The sequence below is a fragment of the Babylonia areolata genome, chromosome 8 (assembly GCF_041734735.1).
Source record: "Babylonia areolata isolate BAREFJ2019XMU chromosome 8, ASM4173473v1, whole genome shotgun sequence".
In the NCBI taxonomy this organism is placed as follows: Eukaryota; Metazoa; Mollusca; class Gastropoda; order Neogastropoda; family Buccinidae; genus Babylonia; species Babylonia areolata.
Window position 1 is genome coordinate 25,801,022 of NC_134883.1, and position 25,670 is coordinate 25,826,691.

Here is a 25,670-nt window from a genome sequence, read left to right on the forward strand (position 1 = left end):
AATAATCACGAAAGTGAAGGAACAGCTACATAACGATACAGAATTAACTCCCTTGACACATCTCCCCGGCCAGGCGGCGTTAGTAGGCTAGTCAATGTTTAGAATTTGGGCAATGAGATGGCCGAGTGAGACCCAGGACAGTCAATCATGAATTTGGTGAACATTCTTGCAGAACTTAAAGCTGCACAAGATGATTTTAGGCAGTCAGATAAAGCGTTTGCTACTGCAACATTTTGTCAGCGAACTTGCAAGGTAAGACGATGTGATATCTTATAATTGAACACATGCTGTGTTACGTTTTGAACTGATTCGCCATTCTCGGCGAACCTGCTTGCACGCACACCGAACGAAAACATGCTTCATGGACAGTCAACTTCGGGATTTATTGTTATATTGATATTATGTTCGTGACTGAATAGTCAGTTAAGTTTGTTTTAGCTTGTGGTTTAATAGACGCTTTGTTCTGGCTTTTTTTCTATTCGATTTGCTTTGTTTTGTTTCGTCACCCATGAGCCTGATCATTGTCGGCTCACCATTCACTGATTTTCGGTGTCGTGCAGCTGCACGTTTGGGTCGAGAGCATCATTATCATTGTTTGTTTTAGTATTAGCATGTAGAATAGTGACAAAAGTCGTGATTTTATTTGCTTTTCCCCCGTTTGATCATTTGATTTTGTAGATCGCACCCGTGGCCTTGAAAATGAAATGAAACCGGAAGTGCTTTTACATGTGGTTGCCATTCTGATACGGTTCAGTCCGTGGACATCGAACGATATCAGAGTGCGCAGAGACTTTAAAAGAGAGAGAGAGAGATGCTGTATGGAATTTTAGAATTAGAATATAAGTCCAAAAACGCAGACGCAAAAGTAAAACGGGTTACCACCTAGCCAGGGCCCCCATGAAACTAACATGCTACAGAGATATTCTTGACAGTGGATGTAGGGCTCAGCATTATTGTTAGCCTGACTGCCGAGGGCAAGTAGATTGTTGTTTCAGGTAGGCTAAGTCCTTTCTGTACTTGCCAGACATTGTCAGATATGTACCAAAGGTCAGTGTGGAAAGACCACTTCCCAAGCACTACCTTCCCACAGTGGAAAGTGGGTACATCCTATTCTTGATCTGTGTTTCTCACTGTCTTGTACTGTCACCCCTTGCTGCCCTCTCAGGCTCACACATTCACAATGTCAGTGTCTAAAACACACACACACACACACACACACACACACACACACACACATATACATTGAAAAAAACATCAGTACTTGTACCGAGCCACGAAACAAAACTAGGTACATTAACTCAAAGGCATACATTACAGTGCCTATTTAGCTTTTTACCATTTTGCCAGCCTCCTCGATTGAGGATGTCTTTGATGTATGTAGAACATCTATTGTGGAGCATGCTGCGGAAAGAAGCTGCCCAATGTCAAGAAAGATCAAATGAGTAACAGTTGCAACTGAACATCTGTAGAGTCTGAATCTGAGAGATTTCTTCAATGCATTTTCTTCATTGATGTTATGCAAGAGTGTGGTCCTTTCAGTAAATCTGATATTCAATTAAGATACATGTAAATGTACTTTTTACGTGCGGCATCATTTCAGCAGTTATATTTCATTTTCAGATTATATTTTTGTTTCCATTACCCAACTTACGTACATGTACTTGCATAGATAACATTATCTGTAACAAATGTAACTGCATTTCATCTTCTGAAGATTTTACTTTATGTGGTTAACCTCTCTCTGATGTGATTGATTCTTGTGCTTGTGACTGCCATAAGTACACTGGTAACACTGAGTTTTCAAAAAGTTCATGTCCCACAGAATTTTCTGCTGCTTTATTTGGGAAGAGGGGCTGGGGGGGGGGGGGTGCATTTGAGTAATAGTTTGTCTTACTTGCTGTTACATGAGGGATGTAGTACTTTTTCCAAGTGTTATGTGTGTACGTATATGGGTGGAGGTGCTCTGTGTGTGTGTGCGCGCGCTCGCAAGTGCGTGTGTGTGTGTTTGTGCTGTTTATGATGCAAGGATGGTGACTGTTTCTTTGCAGTTGATTCTTTTCTTATGATTGTTGCTTCTCTTTTGTAACATGTAATGTGTGAAGCGCCATAAGTGATTGTTTGATATTTGAATTTTCTTGAGAATTGTTGTTTCTTCATTGTTATATTTAATTTGTGAAGTACCATGATCTGCTCTGTGAGGGAACAGAGCTGTAGAAAAGCACTTCATTATTATTATTGTTATTGTTGTTGTTGTTGTAATTTTCTAGGAACTTATCCAGAAAATTAAATACTGTGTCTGGAACATATATTTATCTACAACTTCTGGTTTTAATTTTACTTTTAATAGGTGCAATTATGACATCATCATTGCAGGTTCTGGATGAGGTGGTGAAAGGATCAGAAAATGAGGAGTTTGATAATCTTGTGGTTGGCATCTGGATCGTTATCAGCTCTGTTAATGATTTGCTGCCACAGCTGATTGATGGACCACTGCTGACTGAACTTGCTGAAAGGCTGTTTAGGTAAGTTTTGCTTCTGTTCCACATTTCATTTGTATGCTTATTGCTATGGATAAAAATCCTCTTGGACATATTTCATTGCAACTACTTAGTTTAACTTGATTGTGTGATTTAATTGTATAAAGTAGAATTGGAGTTTTTCTACACCAAAAAGATATATGATAAGTAACTATTTTAGCAGCTGACTTTAGTGAAATGAAAAATACCTTATCATTCTTGTCAAATTGAATGTTGCAGACAATGTGCCCGTGTTGTTTTGGACATCAAGTGGCAGCAGCTTGATCCAAGTGAACAGAGTCGCCAGAATTTGGAAAACGCTCTGGCAGTATGCCACCAGTATATGGCGCCCCGGGGCTTTGCCCGTTTGGATGTGGTGAATGCCCTCATGGCAGAGCCCTGGACAGATCCGACCCTTACTATGGTGATGGGTAGTGAAGAGGATAATGAAGAAGGGGAAGGTGGGTTTATTTTAGATGTTTTTCTTCAGTAATTTTTTTCTTTCTTTTTCTTTTTTTTTTCAGAGGAAAGTGACAAATAATTAGAAACATTGGGTGGAAGAGTGAAAATGTATTCTATTTGAAAGCAGATGTTCAATAACTGGAAGAGAAACTTTAAATATAATGAGTATGAAGATGAATATGATGTCAAATACAGTGACAAGCTGGAAATGTATGTTGTGTATCCATTTGAGCCTGTGGTGTGCCAGTATCAAATGAATTGTATGTGGTCCATTGTACAAAAAGGGATTTGTACTCGTGACAAAAAAAAATTTTTAAGCAGTAATTTTTTAGTCGTCTGTTACATGGTATGTAGACTTCCAGTAAAAACAAACATAAATGCAACAATTCTTTCAGACATTTTTATAACAGGTATGTCACATATTTGAGATATAAATTTTGCGTGTGTGTCCACATAAAGTCTCTTTATTTGATTGGATTGTTGCAGAATGTTGAATATTTATGTTGTGGTAAAAAGCGTTAATTATTTCCTAACATTTTTCCATCGTTGTCATAATAGTACATTGTTAAAACTTTTCAAAGACTTGGAATATTCAGAAGGAATGGGAATTGTATACAAGCATTAATTTAAAGTAGAAAAACAGTTTTGTGAAATTCTGAAGGTTGGCTTTGTTGATGACTCCATATTTTTAATCTTCACAGTGATCTATAAAACGTATTGATTTTTAAACCTTAATGACTTTTAAAGAACACTTTTTTTTTAACAAAGCATTGGAATGTCATAATCAGAGTGTTTGTTGGAGAGAGAAGTATTTCTTTATGTATGACTTGATGTTTATTCTGCTTTAGTAAGATTGTGGTGTCAGTGGGTTTTGTTGTGGTTTTTTGTGGGGGGTGGGGGGGGGGGGGGGGGGGTAAGACTTGCTTGTAACTCAACTTGATTCTTTATCCGATTGTTAAAGCTAACATCCGTTTTCTTTACCAACTCAGTCATCTATGCAAAATATATTCATTTCCACATATAGAGCATATTATATTATAGATTTAAAGCTATAGTTGACATTACTAGACCAGTTAGAATCAGTGCAGTACCATGAATTTTGTTGTTGATACCACTGGGGCCTTTCATAGAAACAGTTATAAAGTTGAAAGTGAATTGGAAAGGTTTTCTGGGCCTTATGGCTCAACCGTCAACATTTTAATGAATTCTCATGAATTTTTACAGATTGATGCTCAAAGTTATTGTCCCTTTACCACCTTTCCTCTGCCAGCACCTTCTTACCCTCTACCCCCACCCATCTGCTCTATCAATTACTTCCGCTTCTACTGACTCCCACCCCTTTAAAATACATCCCAACCCACCTCCACCCCTCACAAAAAAAGAAAAAAAAAAGTACCAGTTGATAGACTAGTATTTATTTTACTATCTTTATTTTACTCCGGATCCACACAGTTGTAATCTTTATGGACAATAAGAACACTTTGTCTTTGCTCTTTGTCATGCAGGACTTGCCTACATCAGAGCTCAAGACCCAGAAATTTTGAAGCTGCGAGTGGATTTGATGTATCAAGAGAACTGTGATGAGTTTGCCTTGAACCTGTGCTCCTGGTGTCTGAAGCATCCTGCGCTTGCTGCTGACTTTACTCTTCACAAACTACAGTTTATTTTGCTCCATCGCTTGGGCTACATCGATCGGCTGCAGGAAGAGGTAGGTTTGAAACTGCTCGGCATAATTTTACTATCAGAGTCACGACTTGAAACATCGTCTGCTAGAGTCAAGCTTATCAGTATCAGGAGTGAGACTGATGATTTAGAAATAAAAAAGCATACTATTCTATAAAAAAAATATTGTTATAAAGAACCACTTGCTTGGTCAAACAGGTTCTGAAAGTGCATAACCTAGCCAGCTTGATCTACATGCCCAAGGTTGTCAGGCATCTGTTAATGTTGGGCCCTGCTGGACGTTTCCCCTTTTCACTTTTAAGATATGAGGGGATGAACATCCTTTAAACAGGCTTCTAACTGCACCAGAGTGACAGGTTTTCATGCGTTTGCTATCAGCATTTACAGTTTTAAGAAACAAAACCAGTCAACATGTTTCAGAAGTTCCCTTGATCAGTTTGCTCATTTCTATATGCTCTTGTGATAGTTTCGTGTTTTCCCTTAGCAGTGTAAATTTTATCCCTCATGTGTACATTTTCAGTTTCAAGGACTGAAGGAGATGTCAAAATGTGTGGACTGATCCACATGTACCTCACACCCACTTGCTGAAAGGGGGATTGGGGGCAGGAAAAGGGGAGCAATAGGGGACAGGTGCTTGACTTCATACTCTGGTCAGACTTTTTGTTATGTATGCATGTGATCATATTCGCAAGAGTGTTGTAGAATATTTATACAATTATAGTTAGTGGTGAAGTTAATTTTGTGCTGTGAAATGCTTACATTGATTTAATAATCATGGGTTTCTTACTGATTTTCTTTTTCTTTTTTTTTTAGTGCCAGTCTATGGGTCTGGTGGACAGCATACGATTAATCAACAGTCTCCATGGAAAGGAGGAGCATAAAGAGCTGTGCACCATGCTTGCTCAGACCTTTCTTATTCAAAACTGGATCAAGCCTTCAGATGACAACTCCAAAGTGGTGAGTTTTCTTGGCAATATATAACGACAGGGTTTGTTTGTACACTTATCTTTTCAAAACTCCTTGATTTCTCAGAGAACCATTTTCTAGGTCCTTGAGAGCCACCAGTAGTGAAGTTCAGGCCTGGGCTGGGTTGCTTGAGGAATCATAGCAGTACTTAGTACATGCTTGTTCCATAGACTATGCTATTCCTAATAAAGCAAACTAAATACTGCTATCATCGCTTATGCAGCCCAGCCCAGATCTTGAAATGCTTTGAAAAATAATCCATCAGCAAATTTGTTTGTGACTGAGAATAAGGGTGTAGTTATTTTTGTAGTTGAAAAAACAAAGAAATGTAAAAAGAAATTGTGAAAACTTCATTTGGCAAAGTTCTTGAGATGCATTGTCTGTTGGGCAAGGTAGATAAGTCGTGATGATGTATTCATGAAGCATGTACAGAGTGGTATTTAAAAAAAATAGAAATCATGCTTGTGAAATTAGTTACACGATAGATTTTAGTAATGTAAGTAAGTAAAAAAAAATGGTAAAAACTACGTGTACCCATATAATCTGAAGAAAATGCCAGTGACTGCTTAGTGCTACCAAAGGCAGTTTATTCATGAGGAGAAACTGTAGAAATTTATTAAATCAGCTTCAGCAGCTGGTATTCTGGCATGAGATTTATCTTTCCAACTGAAACCAATTTATATATTTAATAATAATCACAAAATGTGTATTTATTTTGTTATTAATCAACAGTAATTTTTGAATTGCCTTCCAATAATTTGGTTAAACAGTTTCTTCTTTTGAACAAAGAAATTATGACAATCTTAGTATTGTCATGACGTAGCACACATGATTCCATAAATGAATTGGGATAAGAACGATATTGCTAGAACTTGGAGAATTGAATGCAGTCAGATCACAAGCACTACTTATGAAAATTAAAATCAAGCAAAACTCTTCTTCAGACCCCATGGACCTGTCACAAAAATTCTTGCTAACACGACCACACTGATTGCTTTTTCGTTGACATCAAGTTACTTGAAAGTCATCTTCAAAAGAGTGAGTTTTGCTTTATCATAATGAGTACACAAGCAGCATCACCAAGCAAAGAAACTAGGCAACATCAAATGAGAAAAAATGGCATATTTCGTTGATGAGTGAATTGTATGTTGTGCAGGAGTTGCTGCGATTATGGGTGAAACTTCAGTACCAAGCAGATGAAGATCAGGATAATTTTATCAGCAACCTCTGGGCTGTTGCCAAGGTGTCACGCTCCACAGAACAACTCCTGTTCATTATTGATGCTGTAAGAGAGAAGGTATGAACAGTGTTTACAGATAGAGAATTTCATCATGATACAAAAGATTATTCCTTTTTTTTTTTCAATATTACTATTTTGTATAGAGTTGATTACTTCCGTGTTGATAGATAGCGACAGGACAGTAGGTCAGTAAAGATGTGTATTGTGACATATGCATGTAGCTACAATTGATGATCCCTTGAAAAACATAAAGGGCATCAGCCCCTAGTGATGAAGAGTAAATGGTCATTGGCAGGCCTGCCAGTTCAAAAACCCAGACTTTGATTAAAAGAAGGGGTCACCAAAAACACATGAGGGAGATATAAAAGATTTTCTGTGATCCATACAAAGGTTGAATTGTTTGCTTGGGTGTTAGGGAACCCATGCGTTTGTTCTGTATTATCCATGTGTTCTGTGTGGCTTGTTCAAGATTAAAGAGGCTATGCCAGTCTTGAATAAAAGCTAATTTGTGTTTGCATATTTCTTCTGTCTTTGCTGCTGTGTGCACATGTCAAATGATCGGTATAAGGACAGGCCCGGTGCTTCCTTTTTTGAGGAAGTGTCTGGGTTTGTTCCAATGTACCTTTTGTTTACCTGTGTGCTAGCTGAATCAGTAGCATAAGCAGCACTGACTTGAAGTTGTGTACCTTGTGAATGGAGAGAGTTACCACTCTTTACTATTTGTTAATCATGTGAATGTGTGTGTGTTTGTCACTCTCTCTGTCTTTCACCCTATTATGTTATTAAGTTTGCACATGTTAGTAAATTACATTATTCTGTAATATTCTCTTCCTACTATTCTAGCCTCTCTTTGTATGTGTTGGTTTGTATTTTAAACATTGTTTTCTATTTAGACTAAGCAACTTTCTCTTTGTAGACCATTCACATTGACACAGGCACAGTCAGGAATATTCAGAACACTTTGTGAATATCATTTCAGTGTGGGGACATCTTCCTGCAGTTTTATCTGGACCTGTGTATTTTCGCCATAAATGTGGACAAAGGCTGCTGGGAAAAACTCAAGGAGTCTGCAAAAGCTGGACCAAATGAAGAATTGACAGCAAGAAAGAAAGACATGGCTCAGGTCAGACTGTTGTTTGGTGTGTCAGATGGTTCCTTTTTATTTTTTTATTTATTTAAAAAAAAACTTTTTTTTTACTTGCTTGTGTTTTTTACTTGCATCTGTGAACAATGTGAGTTTGTGTATTACTGCTCTCTTTAGGTTGTATGTGATAAACTTGAACTCAGTGGGGTTATGATCTGTAACAATTGTTTTTTCTTTGAGTCTTATAGTCACACAACTTCAGTAAAAATCTCTAAATGAATAAATAAAATGATTTCTTTAATGTAGAACATAAATCCCAAGCAGTATAGACACAGAAGCTTCAACATTGAGAGAGAACAGAATAGAATTTTAAACCATTCTAATTCTTACAAGTATACCAAAAGAACATACGTGGGTTGAAAAAAATATTTTTGACACACTGGTCTGCCTTGCCGCATTGTATCCCTCCATACATGTTGTGTCTTACCTGTATTCACATGTCTGTTGTGCTGGAAATAATTCTGATACAAAAAAAGCATACACTCAAATGTACAGTATATTGTTATAGCTATTGTAAATGGTGACCAGGATACTGCTGTCATAATGAAGACCGCAGGATGATGTTCTGATAGAGACAATTTGCTGTTGTTTCTGTCTTAGTCAGCTTTTTCTCTACATGGTGATCATGTGCCTTTCATTTCTGTGGCAGGTGTGTGACAAACTGGCCCACATCGTGTCTCATGTGTCTCCAAAGGTCGCTTTCTGTTGTGCACTGACTTCCTTCACCATGATGCCATCAGAGCAGTCGTTGCAGGCTGTATGTGAAGCATACCACAGAAAGAGCAATGCTGAGGTGTCCACCAAGACTCTCTGCTGCAGCAACTGTGCAGCTAACCAGGGAGGGTGTCTGAAGAACGGAGAGAAAGACAAGACAAACCGGGATGTCAATGTGGCTACATTGTATGAAGTAGAGCGCCTGTGCAACATGTTGCGCCCATCTTACCTCAGCTGTGACAGTGATCTTGCTTCTCTGCTGTCTCTGTGCAAACAATACCTGATGAAGGAAAAGGGAGAGCCAGTGAGGTCTGCCCTGTTACAACGCAGATCTGTTCCTCTGCCACAGAAGGTGTCGTCCAGGGAATCAGGAGTTGGGACATCAGATGTGAATGTGAGGACTGTACCCATACAGCAGAAGTCAGCATCTGTGCGCAAGACTGTGGATGCGTCCTCCAATGTCAGTAATGTAGCCATTCCGTCGACCACAGTTTCTTTGCTCAGTTCTGGCAAGAACTTGGGAGGAAGAATGACATCAGCCATCCAGCCTGTCACACCATCAACACAGATCATCCAGCAGTTAGTGCTGAATCAGCTGCCCTCAGACACTGTTCAAGTCTTGTTGGACCTCATCCATTCAAAGCAGGTGTCACCTGTGCACTTGAATCACATCATGACCAAAAATCCAGACAGGTCTGTGCAAATTCTTCAGAACCTTGTCAGCCAGTTCAAACAGGCAGGGGTCTCAAAAACAGACAGTGTTGAGCAAAGGTTGCAGCAACAGATGCAGCAGCCAACACAAATACAGCTCAAGGCCCAAGAACAACAATCAGAGTTTAAGCTACCAGCTGTGCAGCAAGACCCAAAGTCTCAGTCTGGTGTCCCTGCTATGCCACACCCTTGTGGACTGGTGAAACAGAGGCATCTGTCTGGCAGTCCCCCACAGTCTCTGCAGCAAACGTTGACCTGTCTGCCAGTGACAGGTCAGACCAAAATGGCGGGAGGTATAACACAAAGCCAAGAGTCTGTCTCTCAGCAACGTTCTATTCAGCATCATCCCCAGCAGCAGCAAGCCAAGGTTGCTGCACATACTCAGTGTTCTATGCTGCAGAGAGGACAGCAGATCAGAAATGTTGTGCCTTCTTTATCAGCTGCGCATTTGTGTGGCTCAAGTGAAACCAAGGTGACTTCTGTCAACATTATGACTTTTAAACAACCCCTGCAAGCTTCATCTACCAGAACTCAGGTTTTTACCAGCACAAAGATGTCAGCCCACATGTCTGGAGGGAATGTGATATCATTGCAGAAGATACCCCAGGTCGTGCGCCTCCCATCTACCCCTACTGGTATAAGCAGCGTCAAGCCCCCATGCAGACCAAATATATTGCCCAAGTTTGTTCACAGAATGCCACAACAAACTGTTGGTTGTGAGAGGACAGCTGTTGTCAGTGGTCAGTTACCTTTGACCAGCAGTGGAAGTGTAGGTAAACGCCACTACTCTATCAACAATCTGTTGTTTACAGGGGAACAGCAGAACAGTACTCTGTCCATCACACTCCCAGACAAATTGCCTGAAATTTCTGTGGACACTATTTCAGACACATTACAGGCTCTTAGTGGTCCTTCTCATGGAAGTAGCCAGATGATGGTGACAGGGTCAGTCACACAGTCAGATTTGTCAGCTTCCCTCTCTTCTGATGGTCAGCCAACAGACAACATAGCTTCTGTTGTCTCCACACCATGTGTACCCAGACAGATCCCCATCAGCACTGGGCATATATCCATTCCATTAGAGACAACAGGTTTCCAGCAGAACACTGCCCCCATTGCTAGAATGCCATTCTCAAATCATCCTGTTCAAAAATCCAACTTCTGTGGACAGCCTTTGCCTTCCTTTTCCTCTATCTTTGTGCCAAATCCATCTTCACTGCATATTTCAGTGCCCATATCTTCAGCACGAACATCTACTGTTGCCTTTGGTCCCCACTCTACAGTCCAGAGAAACTCACAGAGACAAGCCAATGAACAGAAACCAACTTCAGGGGAGAACATGGAGCCCAAGAAAAACAAGGAATGGCTCACCACAGACAACGAAAGGATGGTGCAGCTCCTGAAACAAGCAATGACCATCAAAGTGGAGAAGAAAGAGAGTCATGTGGGCTCTGGAATGACAGGAAAGGATTCAAAAACCTCCAATCCACTGTCTCTTCCAACACTCCTAGCCCCTTTAGGAGGAACCAAGTGTACTCATGGCCCAGTGTTGAATGTACCAGCCTCCTTGGCCAGACCTCTTGTCCACCAGTCTTCTCATCTGGTACAGTCTGCAGTCAGTGTGCCTATGTCCCTTCAGTCTTCTCAGACTGTGCTTCAACACACCGCAGATTCTAATACATCCATGCTTGTTCATACATCAGTTCCCACTGCTCAAGTAAGAACTTGTACATCCAGTGTCTCACTGCTGACCACTTCATCCTTTGTTCCCAGTCAACCTTTATCTGTTGCGACAAGCTCCTCCTTTATGCCATTAGGCTCTTCTTGTCCAAGTCAACAAAATATTCTTCATCCCAGTAAGGCTGCCAGTGGAAACAGGCTGATACCAGCTGTGCACAACTATCCTGTGGTGTCTGCAACTACAACTTCATCTGCTGTGTGTTTCCCTGTGAAGTCAGGTGGACATGGTTCTTGTGGTGACAGTTCTAAAGTGTTTGCACCCACACAGGCTTTATCAGCTTCATTGGTGAATCCTGAGACTGCTTCTTCCAGCAGTCATGGAGGTGTTGGTCCTTTGAAAAGCTATCCCAGAGCAGGATCATCCAGAGTCCAGCTTGTCAGTAGAAATGAGTTGGGGACAGTCACATCAGAAGCTATCCCTACCAGCATTCTTCCTGAAGGAGGTGGTGTTATAGAAAGGGCAACATCTGGTAACCAGTCAATTGCAACATACCGCTGTATCATCTGTGCCAGGGCTTTCATGACACTGGATGCCCTGCGATATCATGTCAAGCAAATCTGCAGACCAGGCTTAAGTGCAGGTAACTCTGTAGTTGTGAGCAGATCCAATACCAGTGAAGTTGGTGTTGAGACCAGCACTGTCTTTCAGTGTATGAAGTGCTTTGAACTGTGCATTAGTGAGGCTGGTATTCGTGAACATAAACTTGTATGCAGCAAAGGCTTTAAAATAAAAGCCAAACCAAAGTCAAAAGCCAGACCTAGGGTAGTGAGTCTAGAATCAGAGCAGGCCACTGAAGCAAAAGTCAAGGAATTACTAGACAAATGTTTGGGTGAGAACAGGGAAAAGCTTCAGCAAGAAGCTGAGGCTCAGGCAGCTAGACTGGCCAATGCTAAAAAGAAGACATCCAGAAAGCGGCCCTCAGTGGATGAGGAGCCTGCTTCGTCGATGCACATAATCTCTACAAACACTTGTTCCATTGCAAAGAAATTAAAATCAGAGGAAGCACCACCACTATCATCTGTCACACACTTTCCAGGGTCTGATGAAGGCGTCAGGACAGACTGTATGAACACTGAAACAAGGAATGTGGATTCTTCTGCAAATACAAGCTCAGTAGAAACTGTTATGGTGCCCACATCTTCAGAGTGTGTAACAACAGCAGCATCTTCACAGCCTGTAACAACAGTGTCAGCTGCTGCTGTTGGAAGTCATGGAATGCCTTTTGCTTCCTCTGATTCCCAGGTTCATTCAGTTGCTGAAAAAGTTGCCACCGCGGTGATGGTTGATACCTTGTCTATGTCTGTGGAGGCAGATGTTACTGAGAGTGAACTGCAGCCTGAAAGGACCTGTGACCTCAGACATGTTGAAACAAACATTAAAGGCAGTTTCCAGATGTCAGGTGATGGTGGAGCAGTAGGACAGTCCAGCTCTCTGACTGAGCCTGTGAAGACAGAAACATCAGAAAGTGCTAGCAGCAGTGTGGGGAAAAAGGAATTAGTGAAAAGTGCTGCCCCTGATCCTCAGTACCAGGAGTTGAGTGGTTCTTGTGGTCGTACCTTTTTTAAGTGCTTCAACTGTGGACAGACTCTGTGTTCTATGCAGAGTTTGAATGAACATTGGCAGGAATGCATCACCAAAAACTCGCCGCCAGTCAGATCAGGTCCTGGATCCAGAGAAAAGAAGACTAACACAGGTGATGACTGCTCAAGAACAGAGGACAATTCTGATGCTGCAAGTTCAGGCCAGTGGAGTAAGCAGTCTGTGAATGTTAAGGCACCTGTAGCAGAGAGGTCAGTCAAAGTGTGGCCAGTGTCATCTGTGGTGAGGTCTTCTGACATTATCAAGGACAAATTTCCTGCAAAACATGGTGGTAAAAACGGATCAGAAGCATCACTTGTAAAACAGTCAGTAGTATTACTTGAAAAAATTAACTTGCCAATAAATTCAAATACCGATGCTTACAAAATAGTGGAAAATGCAGACAGTGAAATAATCTATGCAGAAACTGATGAACAACTGGTTGTGGAGAATAGCAAAGACAGTCAGAGTGGCAAATTTTTCAAGATCCAGCATAGTTCACCTACAGTGAAAAAAGATGTTATTGTGAAAGTGATCAGCAAGGAAAACAGACAGGGATGCAAACCAGTCATTGTGGCAAACCAACCTCAAAACCAAGAAAGCAAATATTGTACCATTTGCAAACGGTCCTTCACTCAACATATTAATCTTGTTCAGCACATAGCCAGCACACATCTGAAACTGTACACACTGAAGACTGAAGGTGATCACTCATGCTATATGTGCCATTTGTGTCAACTGAAATTTTCTCCATACAGTCAGTATATATCGCATGTTGGTGCTCATTCACAGGCCATAATCCAAAGGTTAGAGGAGGAGAACTCTTCAGAACTAGCGTCATCAGAGTTGAGATCCATCCTTACTGACATGAATCTGGAAGGATCCGCAGGGCTACCAAAGAAACTCAGCAGACAGAATAGTCCAGGAAATACCTCTGAAGAGAGAAATGAAATGGAAGGGAGAGCATGTGCAGTGACACTGAAGGACACATCAGTCAAAGTGAAGACTGCATTGTCCCCTACCAGTGACAGGAGAAGTTCGGGAAGAGCTGCTCAGAAGCAGGCTCTCAACAAAATTTTCATCAGCTCTCTTGGTATCACCAGTTTTGTTGAACCTCTCAAGGAGAGAAACAAACGAAAGAGTTCTTGTGAAGAAACCAGCATTGCTTCCAACAAACCAAAACGGACCAGAGTGAGCGAGTCTGTGGTGGATTTCGTTGATTCAGAGGAGGATGAAGAGAACTCGGAGGAGAGCAGTGATGAAAAAGATGAAGATGATGCCTTTTCCGTGAAATGTAAGGATCCTGATACAACGGTTCCTTCATCCACATTATATCAATCAAAGATTGGAGAAAAGGCAAGTATGGGTAGTTCTGAGGCAGATACTTTGGGTAGATATGGTTCAGGGAAGTCCCCACAGGAAGGCGTCCTCCCTCCTTCCAGCCAAAAGACCCGTTCCCATTTCCCTATGGTCCCCAAAAAGCCATCATTCATTGACTCATTCTTAAATTTTGTAAGTAACAGGTCTCCTGAAGCACCTTTGCCTATTCACCAGACGAAACGACGCTACTCCTACTTACATGATAGTCTGGAGAGCTCAACATCTAACACATCTCAATGGAGGCGCAGCAGCTGTGAAGAACACATGATCCAGAGTACTTCCACACACCAGACAACTCAGAAATCATTCTCTGTTGTAAAATCAACTCTGGAATCAGCCAGTATTTCTGACAGCAGCATGATTTCAAAAGCTATATCTTCTGGAGTATCTAAAGTTAATAACAATGACTATGAAAATGTGTATTTCTATGGAGAGTTTGAAAAGCAGCTGACACAGCATTGCAAAGTGAATCTGGGCCATCGAGTGAAGCCAGAAGAAGTGCAACAAAAGCAGACTCAAAAACAATGGAATGTTTCAGAGGAAACTGTGATCAGTGTCAAAGAGTGCATTGTGAACCTGGGTCCAAAGGTGAATGTTGCAACCTTGATCAGTTCAGCTAAATGCAGTCAGGAACAGAAAAACCGGGTTCAGTCAAGGAATGTGATCTGTCCAGAGATTGGGTCTGTGTCACAGCCTAGTGTGTGTGAGGCCAGTGGTCCTGAGGAAGACAGTGACTCAGACACAGTGAGTGACTCGGACACTGTGGTAGCTTCGTGCAGTGCTTTGTCCCCCGTCAGGGACACAGAGGACACCATTTCTTTGGATGGCATACCCATGGTTACACGTCCAAAATCCCCTTCCTCTGGTCCCATCCCAGCATCCAGTAAGGTATGTGTGGAAACCACCCTGCCTGTGCTCCCTATGCTGAAAGTGGTGTCTCCTGGTAAAGATGTTGCAGACATTGTCAGGTCTGTGGCATCTCAGGTTGCCAAAGAGAACCCCACCCCTCCTGTGCAGACAGCTACATGTGGTAGCCCCACTGTAGAAACTGTCACCGTGTTCACTACACCTTTGGCTTTTCAAGAATCCCAGCCAGTGTCACTGACTGCTAATGCACATGAAGTGCATGGTAATACAGAATGCAAAGCCGCATGTTTGGATGAAAGTAAGAGGGCTTGTACTTCTTCTGAAGGCACTTCAGGTAGCAGACTTGGTGTACAAGGTAATCTGTCAGCTTTCAAATGCATGATTTTGGATGACATTACAATTGATAATCCAGCAGCAGATGGTATCACAACAAATACAACAGTTGAGTGCGTCACAAATCATCTTTCAGGGGATTTGATGGCACATAACACTACAATAGACACTGCTACAATGGATCATGTCACACACAAAAACACAAGGGTAGATGATATCACCTCAGACAGTGCAAAAGTGGATGACATCACAGCAGAGTGTGTGACAGCAAATGACATCATAGTGGGCACTGTGACAGCAGATGGCACCACAGCAGAGAGTAAGGCATCAGATGACATCACAGAGGATGTGACAGCAGATGACATCATAGTGAGCACTGTGACAGCAGATGACATCACAGCAGACAGTGTGACAGCAGATGACATCACGCCAGAAAGTGTGACAGCAGATGACAACACAGCAGACAGTGTGACAGCAGATGACATCGCAGCAGACACTATGACAGCAGATGACCTCACAGTAGCAAGAGTGACAACAGATAACATCACATCAGATAATGCAGTAGTTCATGATATCACATCAGAGAGTCTGACAGCAGATGATATCACAGAAGAGAGTGAGACAGCAGATGGCATCACAGTAGAGAGTGTGACAGCAGATGACATCACAGCAGACAGTATGACAGCAGATGACACTACAGAAGAGAGCGTGACAGCAGATTGCATTACAGTAGAGAGTGTGACAGCAAATGACATCACAACAGACAGTATGACAGTAGATGACATCACAGAAGAGAGTGTGACAGCAGATGATATCACAACAGTGGATGACATCACAGTAGATAGTGTGACTGCAGATGGCATCATGGTAGAGAGTGTGGCAGCAGATGACATTACAGTCAAGAGTATGACAGCAGATCACAACACAACAGATAATGCAGTAGTGGTTGACATCACAGCAGGCAGTGCGACAGCAGATGACATCACAGTAGAGAGTGTGACAGCAGATGACATCACAGTCGAGAGTATGACAGCAGATGACAACACAACAAATCATGCAGTAGTGGATGACATCACAGTGGAGAGCATGATTGCACATGACATCACAGCAGACAATAAGACACCAGGTAACATGACATCAGGCAGTGTGACAGCTGATGACATCACAGTAGATACTGTAACAGATGTTGACATCACAGATGATGATATGACTGTTTGTGAGGAGTTTGAAGCACAGACAGAAGACAAAAATCTTCCCAGTGTTGGTCATGAAGATTTTACCATTGAAATGAATGGTAGAGTGGAAAAGGAGGATTCATTTCAGGAAGGAGATTCTGTTGAAAATATGAACATCAAATCATCTGAGCAGGAAATCCCAGAAAGAGCAGTTGACGATGTGCAAACTAAATACCGTGTTTTGCAATGTGGACAAGAGCATCCGAATGATAAGAAAATCTCTGAAGGTGATAAGAAATTTGGAATTAGTCAAGAAAATGCGTCAAGGGGGCATCAAGTTGAAAGAGACAAAATTCAAGAAAGCAGTTGTGAAGAAGAACAAGTTTACATTGTCAGAACAAACTCAGTCCAGCCAGTGACTCAGGCCAGGAAGAATTTCAGAAAAAACATAGCTGCTTATGACTGTGAAGAAGCTGGATCTCCATTATGGGGCACTCAAGATGAGTGCAGGGAGATAAGTCCTGAGTATCTGAAAGCTGCTGCAGCCAGTTCAGAGACTGAGCAGCATGACTTGAACCAGGGCTCAGGCTGCTCAGTGCTTGTGTCATGCCTTCCATGTGAAGATAAGAAAACTGATGATGAACGGACTGGGGATGCAACCTGTGAATCCCAGCAACATCATCCTGTTCAGCATCAAGAAGAAGCCCTTCAGTCCTTGACAGCACCAAGAACAAACAGGACACTACAGGAAACAAACAAAACACAAGGTAGCAGCAGTATTCAGGAAGCAGGGGTAATTTCATTACAAGAAAGAAAATTGGAAGTGTTGGGCTCGCAAGAAACAGAAATCAGAAGAAATTGCACAGATGGATCTCCGAACATTCTTGGTGATAGCTGTGAAGAGCCACTTAAAGTGCAATGTCCATCAGAGCAGAGTGTTTTTTTGCTGGAACCAAACAGTCACTCAGATCAAGGGACTGATCATTCCCCAAACATGGCTGAAGGTCAAGTAGAAAAGAAAGTTTTTTCACAAGAGGATTTGCCAGATCAGTGTTCAGGGATTAAAAGGACTGATAAAAATCTACCAGGGGGTCAGGAGTTCAGTGTGATTAATCCAGCATTGCTGGCGGAATCAAGTGAGGGAAAACCAACTGAAGCTAGTTCACATGATTCAGTTCAGTTGTCAGCGTTAAGCACTCTGCCTGTACAAACATTACATGCTACAAAAGATGAACTAGAAAACAGTTCCAAAACTCTAGAAATTGATTTAGACACGATGGTGAAAAAAACAAAACAAGATGTTCCAAAGGAATTAAAGGAAGAGTTTGATCATCAGTTTGCTACATCTGGTGTAAACATCACTTCACAAAATACACATGTTGAAGCACTGCCAGCCTGTCTTGAGCTTGGGAGTGGACATGCATTACCAAAATTTGCTTGGAGTTCTGAAGAGAGCAGCAGCACACAGTTTGTGGGTCAGGAGGCAGAGTGTAAACAACCAGCAGAGGGGGTGGAGAAGTGTCAGATGGACAGCAGAGCTGAAACAGTCCCACCAGAAGGCTTTCAAACAATGGACTCTTGTCCAGCCCCAGAAGACCAGCATACAGGACATACTGATTTGACTGAAAGTGATGCTTGTGACCCATCAGGGTCCGTGTTGACAAGCCAATTCAGTTCTGGCAACTCTGCACAGGATACAATGACAGGGAATGTATTAAAGGAACATCCAATGGAGTTAGACTCCATGGATATGTCAAACAGTGTGCCTGGCACATTAGACAAAGGTGAAGCTGAAGACTGTTTGCAACATGAGACAAGTGTCAGTCAAGTCTGTGAACAGCGTATGAAGACTTCAGATGCTGAAATGAAGGAAACCCAGGTAAAATCACCAGGTACAAATACCATCCATGTGATGAACAATCGTGAAAAGCTTTCCTCAGACCAGTCCATTTCCTGTGCAGATGGACAGTTTGGAAGTTGGTTCAAAGCTGATCAAAAAGCACTGAAATCAGCTGATGATGACAAGAGAACTGAAAATTCAGACAGCAATCAGTCTGAGGGGTTCACTAAAGAGAACATCTTGGAATTTGAACCTTTTGATGGATATCAGAAGCTCAGTGGTGCAGATTACCATGAGATGAAAGAACTTCCAAGTGACCAGACCAGAATTGACGAGAAACCAACATCAGAAACTTCATTATCCCCAGAGGTAGATAACATGAAAAGTATAGACAGCACTTTATCTGCCAATCCTCAGCAAGAGAATGTGTATGTGTCTTCTTTGCCACAAATGTCAACAGATTCTGAAGAATCCCAGGGTGAGAAAAGTTTGAGTGCTGGGAAAGAAAAGCAGGAGCAAGACCAAGAGCAAGATAATGCAAACGTTGAGCAGCCTGTGCTGGTGAATAAGGACATTGTCGAAGGGAAGTGTGTGAGCAAAAAGAGGCCATCAGCAGAAGGGAGCAGAGGAATGAGAAGGGCAGGTGAGGACACAGCTGAAGAAGACAGCAGGCAGAAGAGAGCAGTGACATTTGATGATGACAGTGACTGTGATGACTGGGACACCAGTGAAGACAAAGTCAACTTCATTGACCTTCCTGATGAAACACAGGCAGGTGATGTCACCGTTGGATTGTGTCAGAAAGTCAGACCCAGTTGTGAAGGAAAAATTTCAGAGTCCTCATTTCTTGATACATCCAAGACATCCAATGTACTGGATCCGAGCTCAAAGGAGGACCAAATCATAGAGACAGACAGTCCTTCAAGCTCCCTGCTGGAAACAGCACGAACAGCTATACCCCCACCACCACTTACAACCACCAACCCAACACAAAGAGAAAATGAAAAGAGGGCACAGAATAAGACCGCTGAACTGCCACTTGATGCTGTTCCTGGATCTGTTCACCATTTATTAGGGGGTCTGGATGTTACGGGTCATGTGGAAAATGATGATTTTCAGTCTGCAGAACTGTCAGGTGTTGCTGACACACCTGGTGACCTGTGTTCAGACAGCCTGGACTCTTCACAACAGTCTCAGATTGGTGCTTGTGCTTCTCTAGGCCATAATCTTTCCGGTCAAATAGGTTGTCAGCAGCACATGAAGACATGTCCAGGCCTTACCAACAGCTTATCAGTTAGTGAAGAAAAGTTGCAAGAGTCTTCTGGTCCTAATGTTTCTGGTGGTCCAGCAGCCAGTTTGCTTTGCAGAACCTCAGTGTGTGGTTATCAGAACCTTGTGAACAGTCCATCCATTCAGTGTGAATCAGATCAGCCAGGATGTGAGGATCAGGAGCTGTCAGGATTATCTTTTACTTGCAAGGATAGCTTTGATCAACACTCCACTGATCTGGATCACAAACAAACAGAATTAAGCATGAAAGGATGGACCCCAACACAGAAAGGTTCTCTGGAACCCAGAGGCTCTGGTGACTGTACACATGTGGAAGGGTCAACATCAGTTCTGGACAGTTCTGTTTTGACAGAGTCAGACCTGGGCTGTACATCAGCATCAGCAGAAGTGAACATTGATAGTTCAGAGTCCCCATGCATAAAAGCACAGAGCTGTAATTCTGTGCTTTCAGAAGGCGTATGTGGAAAATCTGACAACACAACCTCAGAATACTTTGGCAAGCTTGAAAATGAGGGCATGTTTGTGGAGGAAAGAGCTTCTGCCATGGCAACTGATTTCACAGCAGCAGAAGTGTTAAGCTCTGTACTTATTCAGTGTAGTCATGATGTATCTCACACAAAAACAGCTTCAGTAACATATGACAAATCAGAACTCTTACAAAAGCATTCCAAAGGCAGTTGTTCCAGAATGGAAACACCAAGTACCAAGGTCGCAGAGCTGAAAGAAGAAGCAGATGACCCTGATCCTGAGGGTGATCTTCCTGAGTTGTGTATCATTCCTGACCCCCAGGGCACAATCATAACACCAAGTGTGACTGCCAAGAGTAAAACAGACACATGCACCTCCAATGATCACAGTGAGCAAGGTGCAGTTGTAAGCTCAGTGAAGGAATCTCATGAAGTGATCTGTAAACCTTTGTTGCAAAAAGCCAGCCAAAGAAGAAAAATTCAAACCACATACGTTGAAATAAAATCAGAGAAAATTAGACCCATTGAATCCCCAGCCTCTCCCAAAAAGCCACTGTTGGGTGTGAAGCCTCTGCGTCGTGTGCACAAACCAGAACCATTTGTTTGGGATGTGGAAGGAGAAGAGGACTGCAGAAAACAACTTCGCAATGAAAGATCTCTGAAAACCTTCCGGTCTCAAGTTCGTGTGGCTCCATTTTCATGGGATCATGAAAGCAGCCACAAGTACAAGAGTCCCCACTCTGGTGGAAATGCCACAGAGACTGACATTTCTAAAGGGATGTCTCAGGTTCATCATACACAACCACCACACACCAGGAAGAAAGTTAGCTTAACACCTTGCTCTAGGAATTCTGATGTTGCTGATGCTGAAGCCAACAGTAAAACAGACATCAATGCCACAGATTCCAGTGCTCAGAAGCCAGAGTGTGACAATGTAGGCACTCTTGGCACTTGTCAGGAAGTGTCACAAAATTTGAAAGGCAGTGATGGGTCATCTAAAGGCAAATTTGGCTCACCAGGAATCCAGATTAAAAAAGAAGGTGCAGAAAAGTGTATTAAAGTAAAGACTCTGACAACTTCAAGACAAGGCAGGCTTGTACCGCGACACAGAGAAACAGTCCGGTCTGGATCATGTGAAAAAGTTGTATCGACACTGAGGCATGGTTCTTCAGGTGGTAGAGAAGGCATGTTGTCCAGAAAAGAAAGGCCTTTGAGAAAGTCTCGCAGCTGTGACATTGAATACAGTGGTGCCGAGTCACAGAGTCTTGCAGAGCTAGTGTCCTCAGGAGCTAATGAACAGGTGACTGACAGCAGACACAACACCAAGTCCAAAGATGAAGGCTCCTGTGGTGCAAGGTCTTGGAAGAATGCTTCTAGATCTTTCCTACACTCAGAATCTTTCAGCCCATCAGCTACATCAAGAAATAAGAGTCTCAAACAAAATGTGTCTGCTGCAGGTCATTCTAAGACTGATGGAGGAAAAGTATGTTGCAACAGAGATTTCCAGGCAGGCAAGAAGTGCAAACGAAATAAGCAGAGTGCGGAAAAAGATGTCATTCAGGAAGAATCAGGAGAAAAGAGAAGTGAGAGCAATATAAAAAACAGGATTAAGAATGAAGCACAGCAGCAGCAATATGATGACTCTGTCAAAAGTACAAGATTGCCTTGCAGTAAAGATGTAGCTTTAGGCAATGTTGACTTTCAGGGTAGGGCCCACAACCCTTCCAGATCCAAGACATCTGTCAGACAAACGTCCCCTTTGAATGACTGCACTGAGTCTTCAAGATCACATTCAAGAAGGTGTCGCAGCCAAGACAAAATTCTTGTCAAAAATGAGAGTCCTGGCAGTGACCTTTTAGTGGACCCGGGAGAACCTGACCTAAAGGACTGTGTCAGATACCTGCGCAACAGGCTTTCCAGTAAATCCAAGGATGCCAGTGTTGTTGATACTGCCTTGATCCATGGAGGGGATGATTCTTCCAAGAAGTCTATTGCATGCAAAACTACTGTCAGTGTTGCTAGAACGCCACCGCTTGTGTCCACTGCTCGGGCCAAATTTGTGGACTCCTCAGGACACAGCAGTGGTGAATCAGCCAGCCTAAAGCAGAATCAGCCCCATTCCAGCCAGCAGTACTTGACAGCAATGGTGAGACGGAGACAGCAGCCATCCAGCTGGCGCACTGTTGTTCACCAGCCTCCTAAAAAGCCTCGCCTTGTTGTGAACGAAACACGCCAGTATGAGCTTATTCGTGTGGAGCCTTTGACCACTGATATAGCTGCTGAGGCACAGAGGATGCGGTCACGGGAGGTGGAGCAGGCTCCACGCACAGTGCACACTCGCGTGAATGCTGATGACTTCACACCCTCCACAGCCAGAGTCAGCTGTGATCAAAAGTGGCAGATCAATAGACACATTACACCCTCTGAGAAGAAGAAGAAGACCAGTACAGATCATGATTTTCCATTTAGTTTTAAACGAGCTAGAGGAAAGGCGCAGACAAAGTGATGTTGACCCTACTTTTTTCTCTTTATTTTCATGCATATGTGTGTATATCTTGAAGACTTGCACACACACACACACACATGCGTGCTTGTGAATGCTCACACACACACACACACACACACACACACACACACACACACACACAGTGAGAGAGAGATTAGCTCACAAAAAATGTGCATGCATGTGAAAACATGAGGATTTATGGTTGCCATTTTCATGAACTTTGCTTGTTTGTGTGTGTATATACATGTACACATACACATGTATGTTGTATATATGTAATATGTGTGTGTTTATGTGGTCAAAAGATATGTATCTGGTGTTGTGACTGCAAATCTGATGTGAATGTGATTGTAAAGCCATTTTGACAGTCCATAACACGATGAAAACATGAAATAACATATGATTATACTTGATTGATGATACCAGCTGTCCTGGTTTTTAGACAAAGAACAGATTTCTTTTCCTTCTCCTATCCCATTCAGTTTTTGAATGATTATGTTGATATTATTTTTCCAAATGAGAGATTTTATATCAAGTTATATAGTTGGGCAGCTGTTAGTGATTAAAACTGTCTTGATATCAAGATCTCTGGATCATTCAGAAAGAAAAAAGACAGACGGGTATCTGTGATGTCCGTGACTGGTGTCAAAAATAGTTGATCAGTGTCTATGTTCACCACACTCTGTTTCTGTCTGTACATTATCAGAATATACCTGTTGTCTCTTCAGTTTATTAGTGATCAATCAATATATTATTTTCAGATGATAACCTTGACCAAGTAACTTTTCGAAGAGCAGCAAATGTATGGAATTGGTACGTTCCTGGCTGTAGAATTTACAGCCATTGAGGTTGTGCTAAAATGAACACTTAAGTATTGAGAAACCAAAAAGAGGGAGGTGAGAGATGACTTAATGATGTGGAACTGAAGGGAAAAGTATTAGAAAGTCTACAAATAGTTTACTAAGTACTTCCTACAGTTCACTACTTTGGAACTTTTTTTTATATAATTTTTTTAGACATTCTCCATCTTTTGTTCGTGGACTGCAACTCCCACATTCACTTGTATCTGCACGAGTGGGCTTTTATGTGCGTGACCGTTTTTACCCCTGCCATGTAGGCATCCACACTCCGTTTTCGGGGGTACATGCTGGGTATGTTCTTGTTTCCATAACCCTCCGAACACTGACATGGGTTACGGGATCTTTAACGTGCGTATTTGATCTTCTTTTTGCGTATACACACGGGGTTCAGGCACAAGCAGGTCTGCACATATGTTGACCTGGGAGATAGGAAAAAATCTCCACACTTTTCCCACCAGGCACCGTTACCGAGATTCGAACCCGGGACCCTCAGATTGAAAGTCCAACACTTTAACCACTTGGCTATTGCCCTCATCTTTTACTAGTTTAGACATTGAAATATGTCTACACACAGGAAAGAAGAAGAAGGGGGTGTGGGGAAGGAAGAGGAGACAGTTTTAGTGATAGGCAGGTGTCAGCCTCCTTTTATACTACTATGACTGGTGAGAGGCAGGTGTCAGCCTCCTTTTATACTACTATTGACTGGTGAGAGGGTTGGACATTGTCCTTGAAATTCTTTGGGGAAACCATACCTGGGCCGATGGTCTTAAGTTCCAGAGACTTTTTAATTTCTAGATATTTTAAAACATTTTTATTAAGATTTTACAAGAGATTGTATAATTTCAAAAGTAAACATTAGAATCAATGAAATGTAAAAGATTAATGTAAAAGAAAAAGAAAAAAGGGGGTGTGCAGAGATTTAAAGACCGGTGCACAGAGAGGGAGAGAGAGAGAGAAATGAGAACAAATTAGCATGATTTTTAGTAGGCTAGTGGAGGATTGCAATTATTGATTGCAATATATATATATATATATATATATATATATATATATATATTATATATATATATATATATATATATTGCTGCTGAGGAGGTATAGTGTTGAAAAGCTCTTGCCAATGAAACCAAGGCAGTTGTCAGTTATTAGATTAGTGTACATTGTTCAGATTACTGTGCAGTCAGCAGAGTGATAAGGCGTTTGATTCAGCCCATGATACTAGTTCACTGGCAATCTGACCAGCAGCTTGTGGTCTGTTTATCTGATGCGCTCTATGACGAGATCAGGTCTGACCAAAGGCACAATTTTCTTGACTGTCACTGTGTTAGTTTACCAAATGTATAAAAGCATTTTATTCGTACAAAAAAGTGACAACACAGTATTTCTATCACACAGATTGTAACCATCACACACACACACACACACACACACACACACACACACAGAGTGTAATGTAAATGAAATCTTCATTTTTAAGAGATTTTTGGTGGTTTGCTGCCTGAGAAAAATGAGGGCATTTGTTTCATTTCTTGGACTTTGCTTGAATTTCCAGTGTGCATGTGTGTGTATGTGTGTGTGTGTGTGTGAATTGATTTTTTAAAATATCTCAGTGCACGAGAGGAGTGTGGATCAATTGATCATCTTTTAATGTGTATGATTGCAAGTGTCACTCACTTAATAAGTACCCTTTGTATTTTAAAGAGTTTTAGACATCGAAACATTTTGCTCATGCATGAATAATTTGTATTTTTATCAGTAATGAAGATGGGTGTACAAGACTGAGTATAACACAGACAATACTCATCTGTTTGTGGTGGCAATCTTTTACGGTTTTAGTGTGTGAAGTGAGCAAGGACTGAGGCTCAGAGATTGAAGGGCTGGCCATTGAGGACACTTGATAGAATGAAGAACAGCTCTTCGCATGCATCTGATTGGATGCTTGAACTGTTAACATGTCTCAGTTTAAAAGATTTAAGGTTTGTTGTAATTCATTGCTGGTGATCTGGCTCCTTCAGCTGCCAGCCTAAGTTGCGGAGGACTGTTCACTTCATTTTTTATTTGCTGCAAACAAAAGTGATAAGCATTTATGGTTTTACTTTATTGTGAGTGTTGCTGTCAAGCATCAGAACAGTGGACAGTAGGTGATACAGTAATGGTGCTGAGAGCTGTGTCCAGAATGATAAGTCAAGTGATTGTT

At 41.9% G+C, this 25,670-nt stretch overlaps 1 protein-coding gene across 1 annotated transcript; it reads left to right on the forward strand.

Moving 5' to 3' along the window:
- Nucleotides 1-114: 114 nt before the first annotated feature.
- On the forward strand, nt 115-24,469 carry LOC143284682 (uncharacterized). The gene is made up of 8 exons (XM_076591613.1): nt 115-252; nt 2,374-2,522; nt 2,757-2,977; nt 4,484-4,686; nt 5,475-5,618; nt 6,784-6,924; nt 7,847-7,990; nt 8,661-24,469. Exons 1-8 carry the CDS (start codon nt 148-150, stop codon nt 22,611-22,613), a joined length of 15,060 nt encoding a protein of 5,019 aa, XP_076447728.1. The 5' UTR covers nt 115-147; the 3' UTR covers nt 22,614-24,469.
- Nucleotides 24,470-25,670: the final 1,201 nt, after the last annotated feature.

Excerpts from the sequence above, each read along its gene's own strand:
- LOC143284682 (XM_076591613.1), top strand. The coding sequence starts at position 148 with ATGAATTTGGTGAACATTCTTGCAGAACTTAAAGCTGCACAAGATGAT. Across the intron at positions 4,687-5,474 it reads TCGATCGGCTGCAGGAAGAG|TGCCAGTCTATGGGTCTGGT; the intron begins GTAGGTTTGAAA and ends TTTTTTTTTTAG. Across the intron at positions 7,991-8,660 it reads GAAAGAAAGACATGGCTCAG|GTGTGTGACAAACTGGCCCA; the intron begins GTCAGACTGTTG and ends TTTCTGTGGCAG.